The following is a 21,196-nucleotide window of genomic DNA, read 5'->3' as shown; positions in this document are numbered from 1 at the left end:
AATATGTAGATTTCAATCGGGGATTATTTTCATTTGTAGGAGCTGCATTAAATAGCCGAAAGATAAGGCGACTTACACGTGTTGTGGAAGCCGTCGCTAATGAAACTGCCTCTGCTTTAGGAAACATAACTGAAGAATTGCAAATTACTAGGATTGTGACGCTCCAGAACCGGATGGTTCTAGATGTGATACTAGCTGATCGTGGTGGAGCATGCCGCATTATTGGTAGTAGTTGCTGCGTATACGTGCCTGATAATTCACCTTCTGTATATGATTCAATCACGAAACTGCATAAAATTGCTGCTGAGATCCATCCAGAGAATGGAACTTGGACCTTCTCTGGTTGGTTTTGGACCCTACTTAGTACTTGGAGTTGGAAATTATTAACCATTCTATGTATTTTCATTGGAATATTGTTTTCCCTTTGTTTATGTATTCAATGTGGCCCTACCTTATGTTCTATATGTATCACAGCCTGTGTCCCGTCCAAACGAGCTATTATTAAGCAAGAGAAATTAGTTAACGACGAAGTGTTGAAAATAATGGCCATCAATATTGATGACGAGAACCCTGATTACTTCCGTTATGAGGTAGCTTTTGCTAAACGCTAAAAGGGCCGTCTGTCGTGTTTTGGCAGCTCCTGAGTTAGCGTTTAGCTCAGCTACACGATCTTTTCCTTTAACTTGACCAAAATGTACGGGGGCCATCTTGAATCCTTTCGGCTTCCATTTTGTATGAACACGCTGCCTCGTGGTCAGTGTGCCCTTTCGTCCTTTCTCGATACCCATGTTCATCTACTTTGCTCAGTAACAGGCTATTTTTAGTACTGGTCAAGCGCACATGCGCATTATACCTCGACTGGTCATTCTTTAGGAATGTTAGCACAAACTGACCAGTGCTATTGAACTCCTCCCACATGCTGGCTGTGTTCCAAAAATGACCTTATATGTACCTAAAAATGTGTAACTTGTAAACCGCCTACCTTTTTATTGCCATTAAACTGTATAAAAGAGGTCGCGCACCGATGTTCGGTGTGCTACTTCTTGCATTGCCGAAGGGTGCTGTAGGAATGTACCACCACCCCATGGGGTCTTAATAAACTTGTTCTTTGCATTTTCCAGTGTCCGTGCCAACTTCTATACTAAGGTGTTCGAGAGTTTAGCAGAGTATGTAGGCCTGATTGAACCCAACACCACACACGGACATCTTTATTCTTGCTATCAGGTAAAGGTTGTTACAAATATAAAAGTAGAGACAATAGATGAATACAGGCGATAGCATGTCAAGTACAAATATATGTATATATGCATAGCAAACGAGTGGAAGAAAATGACACTAAACATCAGTAGTACAAGTAACATCAGGAACAGAACCTGCAGGAGAAGTAGTTTAACCAAAAACACCCTAATCTATTTGCATAATAGTATCAAGCTCCTTTTGAATCATTACAGTTGCATTAATATCATTAACTGAAATCCTTTTGAGAGAGAAATAAGTAGCACAGTATGAGCAGCATAAGGGAAGACACTGAATCAAGACACAGCAAAATATTAAAATAACAATGAAATAGATCACCTTTTCTAGAATCCAACTCCTTTCCTTGAACATTTTACAAAATGTCTAAAATATGCTGAGTGATATTCCTTTCCTTATTCGTGATACCGACCATACACTGCTCTCCTATTATTGCGCAAGCACCACCACTCTTAGCTCGAATAAAATCGACCGCATATCTCGTATGCTCAGAGTATATGCACATACTGAAAGCACAGTCCTGGGCACACGTAATAAGGTTATAACAATGGTTGAAATGTCTCGTATTGTACGGATATCTGTGGTCGACACCAGCATAGTATGGAAATGTATTTAATAATGCAACAATGAAAAACAACCAACCAACAAGTGTTTTGTCACATAAGGGAAGTGACCCCTGACTTCTGCAGGGCTGGGGAAGATACAAAAATATAGTAAAATAATAGAAAATCGTAGAATTAGTTGTTGCAAAAACCAAGATAAACACAACAATGGGGAAATGTATATCAGGACCACCAATAGCACGTGGAAACCCTAGGAAGAAAAGTGGACAGACAAATGTAAAAGTGACTTAGTATGGAGACAGGCCTGTGGTGTAAAAGTTGTGACTGCACACGGGAGAGAGCAAAAGAACGATTTTGGAATGATAATGAGAAACAATACTAACAAGTGGCGAATATTGGTGTTGGGGTGACATCAAAAGGTGGTAACATGAAATGCATATACTTGAGCAAAATGACATGTTAATTCTTAACACAAACACACTAATTGCAAACTTCTATAAATAGTACAATGGAGAAAATGAGAGGAGAGACTCTTGAGCATAATCAATGGCAAGCTGAGTAGGGGAACAGATGTAATGGGAACCAAAATGTATAGGGAAGAGACAAGTCATGCATAATAGCTCTAAAAGGGAATGGAAGCACAGGAGCCCAGAAGGGGGAGACTGCCATAGGATCAACTTGTAAAATGATAGTCACGAACATGTGTGTCCCTATACCATAGTCATGAGAATACTAACGTTGAAGGGAGGAGGAAGACAATACCTGTCTGGTGGTGCAGACACTCTTACACTCTCATTCATAGTTAAAAGAAGAAGAGTTTCAACCCTGTGACGGGTCCCACAAATGCCTAAAGAGAAAACAGTTCACTACTGAAAGGTCTTAAGGTCTTAAACATCAGTTGTTTGTGATGTCACAGCCTTTCAGGGGCCGTTCCTCATGGGTGATGTGTTGGTCTACGAGCGTTTCAGTGGCAACACCACCTTCTTCAGGACCAATACTTGTTATAAAATGAATCTCAAACAACAATCCAAAATAAGTTAATCTGTAGCTACCAAGCCAGTGGGGAAATAGTTTCAAGTTCGACAATTTGAACAGCCTTCGTGCAGCCTTTAGCAATGCCTCCAAATATTGGAACAGTGTACTGTCTGTGCAGGGAAGCTAATTATTATCCTATGACAGGCCTTTTTGTGTCATTTCTTTTGCACAAATAGGAGTAGACTCAAATGGCTGTATATGTTGCGCATCCTCTCGCCAAGGTTTAATCCGTAAAAAACTTTACCAGCTCCACTGTGTTTATTACCACGGACAGATGTCGGCAAAACTCCTACTAATGGGCTCTGTTCTGGTCCGGCAAGCCGGTTTGAGCATGCCAGACTGGAACAGAGCCCATTAGTCCCTTTTATTTTTTGTGTGAGTGATGCAAGAGAGGAATAGAGATCTAGACAAAATTAGCCTTTCTATTGCTTAATACACCGTAAATGTGAAACGCTTAGGGGCTGTATAAAGAACAACGTCAGGAAACAAACGCAAATTAAAAGCACATTTTATTTATTCACTAAAAACTGTTTCACATATCTATTTAAAAATATTTACACTTTCAGCCATTTCCGAGTTTAGTTACAAACTGATAGTGGGAAAAACACATGATGTATAAAAACTGATAGCAAAACCTTTTTACATTATTTTATGTTTCTTGTTTTTAAATCAGGCCGTCGACTTTTCATGTGAAAATTATTATAAGGGCCTGACATCACTTCTTGTGACGCACTACATGTGACGTCATTGTGATTTGCATATGATAATGGGCTCCTTCACTATTTTCCTTACTTGTGCCCTGTTTATTGGCATGACATGGGTCTATAGCTATTAAAAATAAATATACAAATTCACAGGTATTCAGCCCGTTTTTCTGGTGATGTCACACATTGACATGTATTCGGCTGCTTCTTCTATTTTTAGGTAAATAAAGATCACTTGCTGTTCCCCCTTCCATTTCTCTCTTAACCCCCTTTCTTTGTTTCTCTCGCTCTCTTTATCTCTCCCCCTCTCTATCTCCCACACACTCCTGTAAGCTTTAGCTTCATGAATGTCACTGCCACTTCTGGCATTCATAATTGTGGGTTTATATAGCGCTAGAATCAACTCCCGGAGGAGTATCTCCGCGCTTCGACCGCTGGGGAACCCGTCCTGGCTCACCCTGAGAGATGGTCCCTAATGGGTATCTCTAAGGTGCGACCAAGCATCCCCGGCGGTCTGGGGGGCCGTTGTGAAGATGAGGCAAGCTAATGCCCAGAGTTGCCGAGTGTGGTCCCTGACTGGAGTAGGCACCGAGGCGAGAATTATCGAGCCCGCTGACCCTGGTCCACGACCCTGCTGCGTCGGGAATCGAACCCTGGTCCCGGGCCGTCCTCTGCTTACGGGTCTGCCGCCTCTAACCAGTGAGCCACACCACTCCACATACAACAAATCCTTCAGAACATTTGAGACCCAGGGACAATCAGTGTGGAAGATGAGTTGCTGGGAGTGCATCTGATTGTCCTGGCACATATATGCTTTTGATGTGAGATTTCACTATTTCACCACATTATTCAGCGTCTGCTGCGCACAGTGGCTCAATTCTGGTAAAAAGTAGAGTTTGGCAAGACACCAAATGAATAGAGAGAGCCAAGCTTGAGAGGAGCCACGCGTCACACTGTGTTATAAGGCCCGATGCACAAGCTGATCCATCAACAGATAACAGTGTGTAAAAGGTGCAGCAAACATTACTTAAAAACAAGGTATATGCTCTTTTATATCTAAAAATAGGTTATTTCTTGAACACTGTTGCTTCGCTTTAGTCAATTACATATACTGCAGTGGCATTTGTTAATAGTAATACATGCATTTTACCAATGAAGCTTCCATCTCCAGAGCCCTGACAACATGTCCACTCTGGATGCGTTGGGTTTACAGGTTTTAATCCGACAAGTTAGCTGAAAGTACCGTTGTTAGTCCCAGTATTGTTCAGTGTTGCTTTTACAGGTAGTGTGATCAGATGCAATTGAATGTTTTTCTTTGTATCTCTTCTTCATCAAATAAAAATCAAGAATGTTTCTTTTCTTTTAGTCCACAATGTGCTCGTCTCCCATTGTGTATCCTGATACATCATGTTGCTTTGCTATGTGTACAGTAGTGAACAATCACTGAACACAAACACTTTTATAATTCTGCAAATACGGTTATCTGCTTTTCTTCTTTACTGCTAGTCCAGTCTTCTATAATTTGGTATTTCAATGTCCCACATAATTTGAATTTAATCTTTTTCCATAATTCATTCCTCTCATAATAACTGCCCTGTTCAGCTCTTGTCTATGTCCTCCGATGGGTCAATATTGTTTTTGATGTTCTTAAAATCTTTTCGGAGTCTCTGCATCGATAGGATTATTTCCATTGAGTTAAATGAAGCAGTGTATTCACACAGGGTTGTGTGGGATCGAACATTGATAAAAGCCCTTCTCACTTTCAGTGCCCTTCTATGTTTTCCCCCGTGTGTGTTCGCTGATGGCTTTGTAGCTCTGATAATCGACTAAAACTCTTCCCACATTCATAGAACTTGAATTATTTTCCCCTGTGTGAGTTCGTTGATGATACCTTAATGCTGACGAGAAGTGAAAACTCCTGTCACATTCATTACAATGATAGGGTTTTTCACCCGTGTGTGTTCGCTGATGACATTTTAGGTCTGATAACCGACTAAAGCACTTTGCACATTCACTGCACTTGAATGGTTTTTCCCCCGTGTGTGTTCGTTGATGACTTTGAAGGTGTGATAATCGACTAAAGCTCTTCACACATTCACTGCACTTGAATGGTTTTTCCCCAGTGTGTGTTCGCAGATGTGTTTGAAGGCTTGATAACTCACTAAAGCACTTTGCACATTCACTGCTCTTGAATGGTGTTTCCCCTGTGTGTGTTCGCTGATGTCTTTGAAGGCTTGATAATTCACTAAAGCACTTTGCACATTCACTGCACTTGAATGGTGTTTCCCCTGTGTGTGTTCGCTGATGTCTTTGAAGGCTTGATAACGCACTAAAGCACTTTGCACATTCACTGCACTTGAATGGTTTTTCCCCCGTGTGTGTTCGCTGATGACTTTGAAGGCTTGATAACAGACTAAAGCTCTGTGCACATTCACTGCACTTGAATGGTTTTCCCCTGTGTGTGTTCGCTGATGCCTTTGAAGGCTTGATAACTGACTAAAGCTCTTTGCACATTCACTGCACTTGAATGGTTTTTCCCCCGTGTGTGTTCTATGATGAATTTGAAGGTTTGATAAGCTACTAAAGCTCTTGACACATTCACTGCACTTAAATGGCTTTTCCCTTGCGTGGGTTTGCTGATGTCTTTGAATGTGTGATAACTGACTAAAGCACTTCGCACATTCACTGCACTTGAATGGTTTTTCCCCTGTGTGTGTTCGCTGATGTCTTCGAAGATGTGATAACCGACTAAAGCACTTTGCACATTCACTGCACTTGAATGGTTTTTCCCCTGTGTGTGTTCTCTGATGACTTTGAAGGCTTGATAACTGACTAAAGCTCTTTGCACATTCACTGCACTTGAATGGTTTTTCCCCTGTGTGTGTTCTCTGATGACTTCGAAGGATTGATAACTCACTAAAGCACTTTGCACATGCACTGCACTTGAATGGTTTTTCCCCTGTGTGTGTTCGCTGATGTTTTCGAAGGCTTGATAACTCACTAAAGCTCTTCACACATTCACTGCACTTGAATGGTTTTTCCCCAGTGTGTGTTCGCAGATGTGTTTGAAGGCTTGATAACTCACTAAAGCTCTTCCCACATTCACTGCACTTGAATGGCTTTTCCCCTGTATGTTTTCGCTGGTGTCTTTGTAGTTCTGATAACCTACTAAAGCTCTTGACACATTCACTGCACTTGAATGTTTTTTGTCCTGTGTAAGTGTGCTGATGAAGCTTGAGTTGTGATGACAAACTAAAGCTCTCGCTGCATGTGTATGATTCTTCTTTCTTGGTTAGTGTCTCTGGGTTGGGTATATATTTGTCTACATCCCATGATTGTATGTCCTGATGGGCCGACATGACTGATAAAGCACTTGTGTTTTTCTCACACACTTTATATGTGTGCAGTATTTTGCACGTTTGATTTCTGTTTCAACAATAAATGCAATAGCCACCAAATATTTGCCACACTCCTAATACGTAGAAGGTGTATTTGTAGGTAATTGTGCCTTTAGATTGGATTATGGCTATGCACGCTTGAGGGTAAAGATGTATCTTCCTTCTGACCGGTGCAAATAGGGACAGTCTATTGTTTTGTAGCTAGAAGAACTCCTCTTTCCTTTACCCGTCAGTTGTCTGGCTCCGCTCTGTTGTGCTCTTCTCTGGTTACTGTGGTTTGTCCAGAAAGAGTTTACAATTCACCTAGAGCACGGAATGATGGCTTGTCATCATATTAGCAAACAGAGCACTGCGCTAATCTCACCATACAGATCCCATGATCAAAGTTGGTATTGGACACTTGTTTATACAGGAGTTGGTTTGTTATTGTTGTTGCCTTGATTTTCCTAAGGTCATTTCTTCGTCTTCTGGCGTGGAGGTGCACAGCTCCGACTCTTGCAATCACTGAACTGCCCTTGATCCTTCATCCGGGATCTGTCAGTTTGTGTGCAGGTTCACCTGTCGCCAACTGCTCTGATGTTTTCCTGAATACTGTAGCTCAGTATTTCTAATATTATTGAAGATTTACAGCATTCGCTTCATTATTGATGGTCAATTCATACAGTCGAGGCTTGTTTTCTGTTGGATGTAAAGATATAGAAAATTACTAAATTGAAACATATTGGAATTATAATTCGCAATGTTAACTGGTTGTAAAAGACATTTCGGGGGAGATTTACCAAATCTCCACGCAATGCAGCGCAGCCCTCCCCCCGCAAGGCTGCGATGCTCGACAGGGAGGGAGCAGGAAAGCACCATATTTTCAAAGATATGGCTCTCTCCTTCCCTTTCCCTTGCGTTGCGCCAGCATTGATTACAGCGGCCCTGCGCCATGCACACACCTTAGCACAAGAGCGCTATGGTGTGTGTGTGTGAGCCCAGCATAGGTTTTTGTACAGGACGGACACCCTTCCTGGACAAAATACTAGACATGAGGGAATACTTTTTGCACTTTGTATGTGTGTTGCCGATTGCAGCATGCATGCAAAGTCAGAAAAGGAAGGAGAAATTAATTCATTTCTCCTTCCTTGTGTCTTGTTTAAAAGGGTGCAGTTTTTTCACGCTAAACCCAATCTACTGTATTTGGTAAATTGGTTTTACCGTGAGAAACCTTGGGTGGTTGCACAGGAACGCCCATGCACCACCCTTGGCAGGCCCTCATGGTGTGAAGTAATGCGAAGCAGTGATATGTGCTGCTTCACATTACTCTTACGTTATTTCCAATGCTAAACAAGAGTAGGGCTGGAAAGTAAATTAGGAAAAAAAGATTTTGCGCTGTTTTGTGCCACTTTTGTGACGAAAATACGGCGCAAAATATTAGTAACTCTCCCCCTTCTTCTTTACCGCCTTAAAAACGTAGCAAGGAATTGTTCATCATACACAGATATTTAACTAAAAGTTCTGTTGATCAGGTGACATCTTATTAATGTCTGAAAAGGAGGTGATTTACGAGTGATTACAGAGTATCTTAGCAAAGTATGGGAGCTCACGGAGCACCCAAGTGCTAGAGGCATAACTTAAGATAGACGCATATGGTCAGGATTTCATTTAAACAACAATAGAGTTTAAAAAATTAGATGGATCAGGCTGGGCTGCAAAATTTCCAGTAACTTTTTCACAAGGTATACAACAAAAGTAACTCCATTCACACACTTCTTCTCATTCTTTTCCTATTCACTTAAGATCATCTCAAATGCCAACTCCTGTCTTTACCTCGCTGTTCATAAGCCACCTTTGACACTTTCAACAGCTCCCTTGGTTCAAGCATTTCTGGTTTCTTCTAACCTGGAAGATTGGAACATTATTGTGAGTTGAGGGGGGTTTCCTATCGCCATAACATCTGTCCATCTCCCTGAAACTAGTGTAGCTTACAGAGCTCGGTTCTGGCCCTGAAAGACAACCTTAAAAAGCAAGTAATTAGTTCTTAATAAAGTAGATAAAGTTCTGTAAGATGCAGCTCCTTCCAGGGCTTTTGTGTAAAACAGAGAGAGGGGTTCACTGTAAGGCCCATCCTATACATTATAAGCGCTGATAATGCAAACAAACGTTGATTCATATAATTTAATATTCAACGGTGTCAGTCATTTAGTACTTATGGAGAATCCATCACAACCAATAATTTACCTGACATATCCCCGCAGCAGATGTGTGCATATTACTCTTTTTCCCACCTTTTCATGTCCTTGGGCCCCCCTACTGCTCTCTGGTTGCACACTCACTCTGTGGGGTTCATCAGAAGTCAGATAATTGCCTCATACTCACAAGGCCATGGATCTCACTTCTTCTACAACACTTATTGCAGACAAAGGGCCTAGTTAGGAGTTTGTCCAACAGATTAGTGCCTCAAAGCTAGGGTTGGGTGAAGAATTCCGCTCTGCCGGCAGACCCCAAAAGTTTTGCCCACTCTGCACTCTGTGCGGAGTTGGTCCAAAAAACTCCGTGCAGAACGGAGTTCTTTTCTCTAGCGGTTCGTCAACAGTAAGGTGGCGAGCGCTTGTGAGAAAATACGCGCTAAACCTCCTCCTGGCGAGATAATTCATTGCAGGAGGTCACGACAGGTCACGACCACTCGAGTGTTAAAATCTGCCATTCTCGCTGATGAAGCTGCCATTCGATTAGAATATCAATTAGAGAGGCAGAGGCAGTAGCGCCCTCTGGAACAACGCATAGTGCTATTCGTGCTGATTTTACAGTGGGGGTTAAATTCCTGGCACTAAAAATCAGTACGAGCAGTGCAACTTAAACTCTGCCACTAGCGGAAGTTTGCAGAGTGCGACAGAGTTTCCCTGACACTTCATGGAGTTCCGCGGAGTAAAACTCCGCAAACGACGCCAAGGCATTATCAAAACGTGACAGATATCCTGTCTGCCTTATTCTAATAGCCACAGGATGTAATGCATTTTTAATGGGGCGGGCAGGATACCTGTCACATTTGTGATGGAATAAACCATCCGCTGAAATATAAATCAGGCATTTGGTGTACATTACGTCCAGTCTGGCTAGCTAGGCTTGACGGATCTTGTGGTTTGTGGGTCTCACACTCCGTTGAGGTCACCACCAGGCAAACCTTCTGTCAACTGTGCCCTGTGCAGATCTTCCTTCCAGGCAGACCTTCCGTCAACTGTGCCCTGTGCAGATCTTCCTTCCAGGCAGGACTTCTGTCAGCTGCATCCTGTGCAGATCTTCATTCCAGGCAGGACTTCTGTCAGCTGTGCCTTGTGCAGATCTTCATTCCAGGCAGAGGCCTCGGTCAGCTGTGCCTTGTCGTGCAGATCTTCCTTCCAGGCAGGAATTCTGTCAGCTGTGCCTTGTGCATATCTTCCTTCCAGACAAGGGCTTTGTTCCTCAATGATCAGTTCAAAGGTCGGGAGAGGTAGAACTGGTCCAGGTCATCACAAGGAAAATCTGATGTAAACAATGCAATAACACAGGCCATGCACAAGGAAAATCTAATGTAAACAATGCAATAACACAGGCCAGGTGTTGGGAAAATCTGATGTAAACAATGCAATAACACAGGCCAGGCTCGAGGAGAATCTGATGCAAACAATGCAATAACACAGGCCTGGATCGAGGAGAATCTGATGCAAACAATGCAATAACACTGGCCAGGCACAAGGAAAATCTTTATGTAAACAATGCAATAACACGGGCCAGACACTAGGAGAATCTGATGTAAACAATGCAATAACACTGGCCAAGCACAAGGAAAATCTGATGTAAACAATGCAATAACACAGGCCAAGCACAAGGAAAATCTGATGTAAACAATGCAATAACACTGGCCAGGCGTTGGGAGAATCTGACGCAAACAATGCAATTACACGAGCCAGAAGCTAGGAGAATCTGATGTAAACAATGCAATAACACAGGCCAGGCACGAGGAGAATCTGATGTAAACAATGCAAAAACACAGGCCAGGCTTTGGGAGAATCTGACGCAAACAATGCAATAACACAGGCCAGGCACAAGGAAAATCTGATGTAAACAATGCAATAACACTGGCCAGGCGTTGGGAGAATCTGACGCAAACAATGCAATAAGACGGGCCAGACACGAGGAGAATCTGATGTAAACAATGCAATAACACAGGCCAGGCACAAGGAGAATCTGATGTAAACAATGCAAAAACACAGGCCAGGCGTTGGGAGAATCTGACACAAACAATGCTAATAACACAGGCCAGGCATGAGGAGAATCTGACGCAAACAATGCAATAACACAGGCCAGGCACTAGAAGAATCTGCTGCAAACAATGCAATAACACAGGCCAGGCACAAGGAAAATCTGATATAAACAATGCAATAACACAGGCCAGGCGTTGGGAGAATCTGACACAAACAATGCAATAACACAGGCCAGGAACAAGGAGAATCTGCTGCAAACAATGCAATAACACAGGCCAGGGATAAGGAAAATCTGATATAAACAATGCAATAACACAGAACAGGGGTTGGGAGAATCTGACGCAAACAATGCAATAACACGGGCCAGACACTAGGAGAATCTGATGTAAACAATGCAATAACACTGGCCAGGCACAAGGAAAATCTGATATAAACAATGCAATAACACAGGCCAGGCACAAGGAAAATCTGGTGTAAACAATGCAATAACACAGGCCAGGCGCTGGGAGAATCTGACACTAACAATGCAATAACACAGGCCAGGCACTAAGAGAATCTGGCACAAACAATACAATAACACAGGCCAGGCACTAGGATTGATGCAAACAATGCAATAACACAGGCCAGGCACGAGGTGAATCTGAAGCAAACAATGCAATAACACAGGCCAGGCACGAGGAGAATCTGAAGCAAACAATGCAATAACACAGACCAGGCACTGGAAGAATCTAATGCATACAATGCAATAACACAGGCCAAGCACCAGGAGAATTTGATGCAAACAATGCAATAACACAGGCAGGCACTAGAAGAATCTGATACAAACAATGCAATAACACGGGCCAGACACTAGAAGAATCTGATGCAGGTGAGCATGTAATAGCTGGCGGGATCTAGTGTACTGTGTGGACAAGAGGGTGGGAGGGCAAAGACTAGCTTCATATGGACTGAAGCATGGGCAAAGTGAGCTATATTTGAAGCAATTATTACCATATAGTTAATCATGCAGAGTACGTTTTTTTTTTTGGGGCCAGGTATGGGATATTACGTACCAAGGGGTGTCAGAGATATTATAATTTTTCCTACAAGGGTCATCTGCTTTACAAAGAATTTCAATACAGGGAGTGACTCTAAAAACCAGCGACGGGGCATGCAGTGAGAGGATAGAATGTAGAGTATCACTAACGTTATGGAACAGCACACAACTTTAGAGGCTACTTAGATACAGGGAGACACCTGAAATGGGCTCAACACCTCACATGTACGCCGTACACGAAAGCGCCTTTACACACAGACCAATCATCCTAGGAGGGGCCGAGGGGAGACATAACATCTAATCCCGGCTTTACCACTTTACCTAAAGATGCTGGAAATAAACACCAAATGTTACTTCTCGACAGGGCCACTATACAGGTCCTTATCCTGGGATTGTAGTCCCTCGGCCTCTCCCTCACGATCTCCACCACCCCACATGTGGTTTTCTGCACTAGGAAACTGTGCAACCAGGAGACTCTGTGTTTAACCCTGACCTACCAATTTGTAAAATAGTGAGCTTCAGGAATCACTAAGTACATTCATGCTTCTCCCCCCATTTATGTCCAAGATCGGGGGTATTTACAACCATCCTAAAGCTGTGCTTTTAAAAATGGGCCCAGATTGTGGTGATGCCTCTTTAACTATAGATTCCTTCCAGCGGCTCCTGGCATGTTGTTGTTGATGCGTTGCCAGGAGTGTTCCCAGCAGTTACGTTCCTGGTGAAGTCTTTGTCTTCCTCCAATATAACCATCATCGGCGACCTTAACATACATTGTGATGCCACTGATATGCCAGCAGTTAGTAGTCTATTGGATGATCTTGAAGCAGTGCAGTTACCTCAACTGGTCTGTCTTCCGACCCATGAGGGTGGTCACACCCTTGATCCGGTTTTTACTAACCTCCAACTGGTCGAGGTCTCTACTCCTAGACCCATGGGATGGAGTGATCACCATCTCATTGAGCTGTGTGTCACTATGACAACACGCCAGACCGGGATACCTGATAAAACATCTTACAGGCGCCCCTGGAAAAAGCTCAAACTGGAGGACTTCCATCGTCTTCTGGCCACCTCTCCCTTGAATCTTAAGGAGGACATTGCAACCGGTTACAACACCTTCTGCAACTGGATTGTCCAAGCGCTAGACGCACTTATTCCAGCTAAATGGAGCAGAAATCGCTCCTCGCAACCTAACCCCTGGTATACAGAGGCACTCAGACGGATTAAAGCTACCTGCCGTCAAGCCGAAAGAGCCTGGAGGAAAAACTACGACAGAGATCTAAAGGTACTCTACCTGGCGAGGATTAAGATTTATCATAGAGCTGTCTGTCAGGCGCGGGCCGACTACTATGCTGGAGAGTTTCAGGCCAGTTCCAATCCATCCAAGCTGGTCTTTAAGGTCTTGAAGGAGCTCTCTGCAAACAGACTTCCTAACACGGAGATCTGCTCCTTGGCGCACTGTGATTTGTTAGCCAGCTTTTTTGTGGAGAAGGTAAATACCATCTACCGTTCTTTCCCCATAGCTGATTCTGACAGAACGACCTTTACTTCGCGTACAACACAGTGCCTGGCTATTCTTCCCACACCGTCGGAAATGGAGTTTAATCTCCTAGTAGCCAAGGTTAAGTCTGGGTCGCCGGATGACCCTCTGAGACCGGCCCAGCTCTTGGACTCGGCGTCTATTTGCCTTCCGCCGATTCGCAAATTGGTGGATCAATCCCTCACCACCGGGTCAGTGCCACCTAGTTGGAAGGCGGCCTGTGTTATGCCCATCATAAAAAAGCCGGGACTGGATCCAGTGAAGCCGGAGAGTTATCGACCCATCTCTCTCCTTCCATGGGTGACAAAGATCACAGAGGCCCATGTGAATAACATCTTAACGAAACATCTGAACTCCGCTCACCTTCTGGATCCTACTCAGAATGGTTTTAGATCTGGCCATAGTACAGAGACGGCACTCCTATATATGGTTGAACACCTCCGCTCTGTACTAGATGCAGGTCAAACGGCGGCACTGGTCTTATTAGACCTAAGTGCCGCCTTTGACACTGTATCCCATACCATTCTTATCCGCAGGCTTGGTGAGGCGGGCATATCTGGCAAGGCGTTGGATTGGTTCCAGTCGTTTCTCTCGGAACGATCATTTCAGGTAGTAGTGCCACCGTTCAGATCAAAACCTCACGCCGTCACTCAAGGAGTTCCGCAAGGTTCGGCGCTGAGCCCCACTCTTTTCAACTTATACGTCCAACCCTTGGCGACTGTTGCGAAGAGTTGGGGTCTCACTATGGTATCCTACGCCGATGATACCCAGCTGGCAGTGGTTCTTGATGGGGACTCTGACCAGCTGGCATCCAACTTTGCGGATGGTTTGAGGGCTGTTGCTAGCTGGCTTACGACCAACTATCTACAGCTCAACGCCCTCAAAACCGAGGTGATGGTGTTAGGGAAACATCCTGATCTGTGGGGTGCGAGCTGGTGGCCTAATGAGTTGGGTCCCCCGCCTAAACCGGCCTCTGAACTCAAAAACCTTGGCGTGTGGCTTGATTCCAAACTTACCTTCTCGTGTCATACTAAGAAGGTGGCATCTACATGCTTTGGCATCTTGCGTGGTTTGAGGCCTATCCTCAAATTTTTTGATGCCCCCACCCGCCAGTTGGTGATTCAAGCCAGCATAGCATCTAGGCTTGATTATGCAAGTTCATTGTTTTTAGGCGCCAATCAGGCGGAGGTCCAGCGACTCCAACGGGTGCAGAACGCGGCTGCCAGGGCTCTGGTAGGCCTGCCGCGGTTCTGTTCAGCCCGCAGTACAATTTGTAAACTACACTGGCTGCCAGTAATCAGGCGTATAGAGTTTAAGACGATGTGTTTTGCTTTTAAAATTCTTAAAACCGACACCCCCTCGATCCTCCTGCATCTTTTGACTTTGTATACGCCATCTCGTAGTCTTCGCTCTGCTAGTCAAAATCTAGCACATGTTCCGCGCTTTAAAAAAAGTAGACTAGGTGGTCGTTCTTTTACTGTATTGGCTGCCAAGCTCTGGAATGCGCTTCCTGGGCACATTCGAGCCTTGGAAGATCTTCTGGTTTTTAGGAAGGCTGTTAAAACGCATCTCTTTCCCCTGCCTTATTAACATTTTCTGATCTTTTCTGTTCTGCCTGTTATGTTGCTTTTCCAGTCATAGCGCCGGGACGCCCCTTAGCTGGGGCAGCTGTGCGCTCAAAAAACTTAGTAACATAACATAACATAACATGAGTGGTGAATAAATCTTACCCTTAGCCTACCGATGACACGAGAGTTTGATTACAACATAGATATTGCCTCTGGGGGGGTACACAGCGCCCACTCTCATGGACTATTCACCAGAATGTAACGTGGCCAAGTAATAAACTTTGGAAAAAGTAGTTCTGTGTTTTTCAGACTTAAACTGTTTAGTACTAGGCGAATCCTACTCTTTCTGTGCCTCTGTCCCCTGATCTGACAATGTGGACAGGAGGATGGATGGAAGCAATAAACATGAAAGGCACGTTCCCAGCTCAAACCACCAGCATAAATTTCATTCACTCGTTCAGAGCCGCTTAACTGCAGGTCTCCGCACTGCATATCAGCATCTCTAAAGGCAAACACTGTCCAAGTAAAGGGAGGGGGAGAGCCCTATGACCCTTTAGAGCAGAGGTCTTCAAACTTTTGTAGGTTGAACCCCCCCAGCTCACTTTTTTCAGCTGTTGGGCCCCCCAAAACTAGGCAATGAAACATGTTGGTCCAATTACAACATCGAATGGTATCAATCTAACCTTATTTTAAACAGTGCAGTTTGGCAGCACCAGAATAAAATTGATTCAGCTAGCCAAACCTCACTATTTTATATTTTATGTTTTGTTGGTGTTGGGTGTAGGTACTTGTGAAATCTTTTCTGAACACTTGTTTCTATCCTACTAGGTAGTGTATCTGTACACTCCCTTTCTGTTTCTGTTTCTCTTTTCTGTTTGGTGCACATCTTCTTGCACTTTTTCACCCTCCTTGCAAGGAAAGTAACCGATGATGAGAAGTGGGTAGACCGGCCATTCATAGACCGGGAACCCCCTCGGGTGTCACGTCCGTGAGGTACTTTCCTTGCTCTCACACATATTTTCTCTATGTGTTGTACTCTGTGCACAGTGTTGTTTGTAGTTTTGAGGCATGTCCGGACCTGTAAACGCAGCATTGGCTTGACCTGGCCGTTTGGTGAGCAAATAGGAGGTTTGGCCCCTTAAGTTACAGAGTCTGAGATTCACAACATGCAGGCTAATTAGGGCTTCTTGTTTGAGATTCGTTGAGTGGGGGACTGCCCTTGAATAGCCTTTTTTTCCCTCGTATCCCTTTTTGATTGATTTCCCCCCCAAAACTTGACAGAAATTTTTGGAATCTGGTACACTACATAATTTACCACCGCGCCAAATCCGGGGCCATATCCAGCATATAATGTCCAACGTAATAAGAGTGTTTAGTTAAGTGCAGGTTTGTGAGTGGGTGTGCTGAAATGACAGATTATTACATAGCTCAAACCACCATTTTCCTAGATAAAATGTGCGCAAATTGTTTTTACTATGATGCTTTGTTTTACACATGACATTGATTGATAACACCACCAACATAAATGTGACGGGTGTGCCGGTTTTTCGTCACAGACGCTCAATCTGTGGATGGATTTTTGAGAATGAGAAGCAAGTTGTCTGAATGCAAGGTGCATTCCAAGACACTTGAAGTAACTCAGAATGTTATTGAGGGCAGAGTAGGGTTTCAAATGTGTTAAACCATGGGTAGTCACAAACTTTCTCTCGGGGGCCAAATTTACAGTGTGGTTTGTGTCCGAGGGCCGCACCGGTGGGGGCAGGGTAAGTGGGGGAGGGGGCAGGGCTAGAGCAAACAAAAAAAACTGAGGTTGAACAGAGGTCCCTGCAGCAGACGCCTTTGTCCACTGAGCCACCAGACCAGACATACCCACATCTCTCTCTCTCTCTCTCTCTCCATCTCTCCCTCCCTCTCTCCCTCTGTCTCTCCCTCTGTCTCACTCAGACTGTCTCACTCCCTCTCACTCCCTTTCTCTCCCTCCCTGTCTCACTCCCTCTCTCTCTCTCTGTGTCTCGCTCTCTCTGTGTCTCCCTCTCTCTCTGTCTCCCTCTCTCTCTGTCTCCCTCTCTCTCTGTCTCCCTCTCTCTCTGTCTCCCTCTCTCTCCGTCTCCCTCTCTCTCCGTCTCCCTCTCTCTCTGTCTCCCTCCCTCTCTGTCTCCCTCTCTCTCTGTCTCCCTCTCTCTCTGTCTCCTTCTCTCTCTGTCTCCCTCTCTCTCCGTCTCCCTCTCTCTCCGTCTCCCTCTCTCTCCGTCTCCCTCTCTCCTTCCCTATCCCTCTCTGTCTCCCTCTCTCTCCTACCAACCTCACTCTGTCGCCCTCCTCACTCTGCCGCCCTCCCCCCTCCCTCTGTCTGTCACCCTCTCTCTCCCTTTCTCTGTCTCCCTCTCCCTTTCTCTGTCTCCCTCCCTCTCCTTGTCTCCCTTTGTCTGTCTTCTTTCTCTGTATCCCTCCCTCTCCTTGTCTCCCTCTGTCTGTTTCCCTGTTTCCCTCCCTCTCCCTCTCTTTGTTTCCCTCTGTCTCCCTCCCTCTCCCTCTCTTCGTCTCCCTCTTTCTGTCTCACTTCCTGTCTCCCTTTCCCTCCCTCCCTCGCTCTCCCTCTGTCTGCCTCCCTCTCCCTCCCCACTTTCCCGCCCTCCCTCGCTCTCACTCTGTCTGCCTTCCATTCCCTCTCTCCTTTCCTTCCTTCCCTCCCTCGCTCTCCCTCTGTCTGCCTTCCTTTCCCTCCTTCCTTTCCCTCCCTCCCTCCCTCTCCGTCCCTCGCTCTCCCTCTGTCTGCCTCCCTTTCTCTCCCTCCCTCTCCCTCCCTTTCCCTCCTTTTCCCTCCCTCCCTCGCTCTCCCTCTGTTGCCTCCATTTCCCTCCATCCCTCTCCCTCCCTCCCTGCCTCCCTTTCCCGCTCCTCTACTTAAGCACACACACGCAAGCATTTGCAAACATTTGTTCCAACGGAGACACTTCGGTGAATTGAAAAGCTGAAAGCCTTGCTATATTTAGTACGTAAATATACGGTAAGGTACTTTTAATATTATAATTTAAGAACGCATTCTTGTTAGCTTCCTTAACGTTTTTAAAAATATATTTGTATATTTATCAAAAGTACACTAAAAAGTACATCTATCATTGAGATGCAGGAATTGTTACAGTACTTAGCTGCAACCCTCCAAATAGAGGTGTCCTCAAGGCAGTTAAATACAGCTTTGTTATCGTGCCCATTCAAATGGTGGCCTCTCAGCTGATGCTCCTATTCTGCGGGAGTCAAGCAGCACGGAATGTGTAAATTCGCCCCTAATGCATCTGGACTAGCTTGCCTCAACAGTCAGATGTACACCTTGTAGCACTATCATGGACCCTTGACTTGCTTTAGCATTTCTCACTCTTTTAAGATGGGACTTTGCCTGAAAGCGCCTCAAGGTCATCGTGATTCGTGTGCGCTATAGCCCAGCTGACCCCTCGTAACTTCTGCCAGAGTGCATGATGGTGGTAGGAGGTAACTGAGCGGGTTCACACATCTGCTGGAGAAACGTCCTCGCAAGCTGCAGAGTGTGAGTTTGAACCCTAGCAGGGCCGGCTGCGCACCGCCCTCCCACTGTCAGGAAAATTACTATCATGGAGATGCGGGAATTGTTACAGTACTTAGCCGCAACCCTCCAAATAGAGGTGTCCTCATGGCAGTTAAATACAGCTTTTTTATTGTGCCCATTCAACTGGTGGCCACTCAGCTGATGCTCCTATTCTGCGGGAGTCAATCAGCACGGAATGTGTAAATTCGCCCCTAATGCATCTGGACTAGCTTGCCTCAACAATCAGATGTACACCTTGTAGCACTATCAAGGACCCTTGACTTGCTTTAGCATTTCTCACTCTTTTAAGATGGGACTTTGCCTGAAAGCGCCTCAAGGTCATTGTGATTCGTGTGCGCTATAGCCCAGCTGACCCCTCGTAACTTCTGCCAGAGTGCATGATGATGGTAGGAGGTAACTGAGCGGGTTCACACATCTGCTGGAGAAACGTCCTCGCAGGCTGCAGAGTGTTAGTTTGAACCCTAGCAGGGCCGGCTGCGCACCGTCCTCCCACTGTCAGGAAAATGACTATCATGGAGATGCGGGAATTGTTACAGTACTTAGCCGCAACCCTCCTTGCTGAAGCTGAATGAATTAACCCCCTCCTGGGAGGGTAAACAGAATAAAAGCATGGGCACTTCGTGCCTCGTCGATTTCCCCTCCCTCCTCCCTCGACTTGCAGGGAACAAAGGTGAAAATAGAGAGTAGGTGTGAAATTAGAGAGGAGAGCGTGCCCCCCCCCAAGGATGGTGTCGCGCCCCCCTAGGGGGGCCCGCCCCACAGTTTGACGAACTCTGCTTTAGAGCCTAGGCCGCTCACTAGAAAACGACGACGAAGGACAGGACTCTAACAGGATAAACCGATCCAACTCAAATATGAGGTCAATGTATTATTTATCGCCTTAATGGTGCAAAAGTCACTCTGGAATTAAATCAATACTATTCGAATAATCAATGTTCGATTTATAATAGAGGCATTGCTGTGCTGCAATAAAAGAAATCAGCGTCAACAATAGCTATTCTCACAACAAAGTGCATATTTTACAAGAAGGGGATAAAGCGACAACTGATAGACAACATTATAAAGCTTACCAACTTGCCTCATAAAGGTTACTGTTACTTTTAGAACAACACAAAGGTTAAGGAAAAGACGAAGTATCAAGGTAGACAGTGTATCCACAATGGCGGACAATAACCCCTTATTAATAGTGACCACATACCGACCGTCTCCAATTAGGGGCGCTTAATTACAAAAGACCTGCTAATACGGTGAACGACTACAATGCATCAAACTGTGACTATGACATTGGTCTATTAAAACATTTGAATTCTGCGTTTGTTCTTCTCGTTAGGTCTTGATCCTGAAAGATATAGGCTGCTGAGATTCGGGCTTGTGCTTTATGCACGCTTCAGGACTTCGCGGAACGAATGTCATCCAAACATCACACCATTTGAGGAGGCCATTGGAGTGAGAGTTGGTCGCGTAAAATGGAGCGCCACAATGAAAGAACTGTTCGAAGAAGCACTGGGGTCACCAGCTTCTCAAAAGGGCATGGCCTCTGTTTAGATAGCTGTCCAGAGAGCCAGAGACCTGGATGGGGCCATCAATGTAAGCAATGGCCTGTAGCCACCATGGCTAATTTGTAACTCCTGGGTCAGTTTGCCTGTGTGGTGGCAGCAAAGAATCGTAGCATGCTGATACGGCTGGTTGGGGTTGCGAACACAATCTAAAAACTGGCATGTGGACACTCACTACGGGATCCTTACTGCCCGGCAGCTCCTGCCACCCAGCACCAAACAAGCAGGACTTGCATAGCTGAGCTGTGTGCGCCCTCCAGGCTGTTCCAGTTGTGATGGCATCACCGAGCCGCACTAGATGAGTGCGGGCAATGGAGCAGACCACCCCAGGGCGCGACAAACCTGGAGGTTCCCGGTGACAAAGAGTAATTTTTTTAAAGATTACTGTGAGGGTGTTAGCAGTACTTCTGAAATGCAGTATTTTCATGGAAACCAAAAAAAAAGGTTAACACTAGCTACGGTATGATTGCGGTTACTAAAAATTTAACATCAGATAGCATGGTAAGCATCTACACGTTCTCTCTTTCTTCAAATTATGCTCGACTGATCTTACACTCTGTACCGCCCATCCTATAATTTGTGTAGCCTATTTTATATTTTGTTTAATTCTTTCTTTAAACTATTGGCTTTCCTGTTCAAGGTGCTGTCTCTCACAGGCAGGGTCGTCACAGCACTGTAAAAATATACAAGTCACTATTCCCAAGTACTCAAATTTGCGACCCTCCAGTTTGAGACAAAG

The 21,196-nt window shown here is 44.9% G+C and overlaps 2 protein-coding genes across 6 annotated transcripts in view; one reads left to right on the top strand and one right to left on the bottom strand.

Annotated features, from left to right (window-relative positions):
- Positions 1-21,196, top strand: part of LOC144807526 (uncharacterized) — a 350,873-nt gene that overhangs the window by 279,823 nt on the left and 49,854 nt on the right. The window lies entirely within an intron of this gene.
- The window catches only part of LOC144807489 (uncharacterized), a 39,203-nt gene continuing 21,351 nt past the window's right edge, over positions 3,345-21,196 (bottom strand). Inside the window, exons 4-5 of one of the 3 annotated variants that reach the window (XM_078673141.1) lie at positions 8,767-8,838; positions 5,509-7,632 (exon numbers count right to left, since the gene is read on the bottom strand). In XM_078673141.1, coding sequence (XP_078529267.1) covers positions 5,644-6,915 — 1,272 coding nt within the window. In that variant the 5' untranslated portion in view covers positions 6,916-7,632; positions 8,767-8,838 and the 3' untranslated portion in view covers positions 5,509-5,643. Of the gene's footprint in view, positions 7,633-8,766; positions 8,839-21,196 lie in introns of all 3 variants that reach the window. The other 2 variants (XM_078673131.1, XM_078673136.1) reach the window with 2 other exon arrangements.

Source organism: Lissotriton helveticus, chromosome 1_2 (genome assembly GCF_964261635.1).
Source record: "Lissotriton helveticus chromosome 1_2, aLisHel1.1, whole genome shotgun sequence".
NCBI lineage: Eukaryota > Metazoa > Chordata > Amphibia > Caudata > Salamandridae > Lissotriton > Lissotriton helveticus.
Note: the sequence above shows the minus strand (reverse complement) of the source record. Positions and strands in the feature narration are given on the sequence as shown.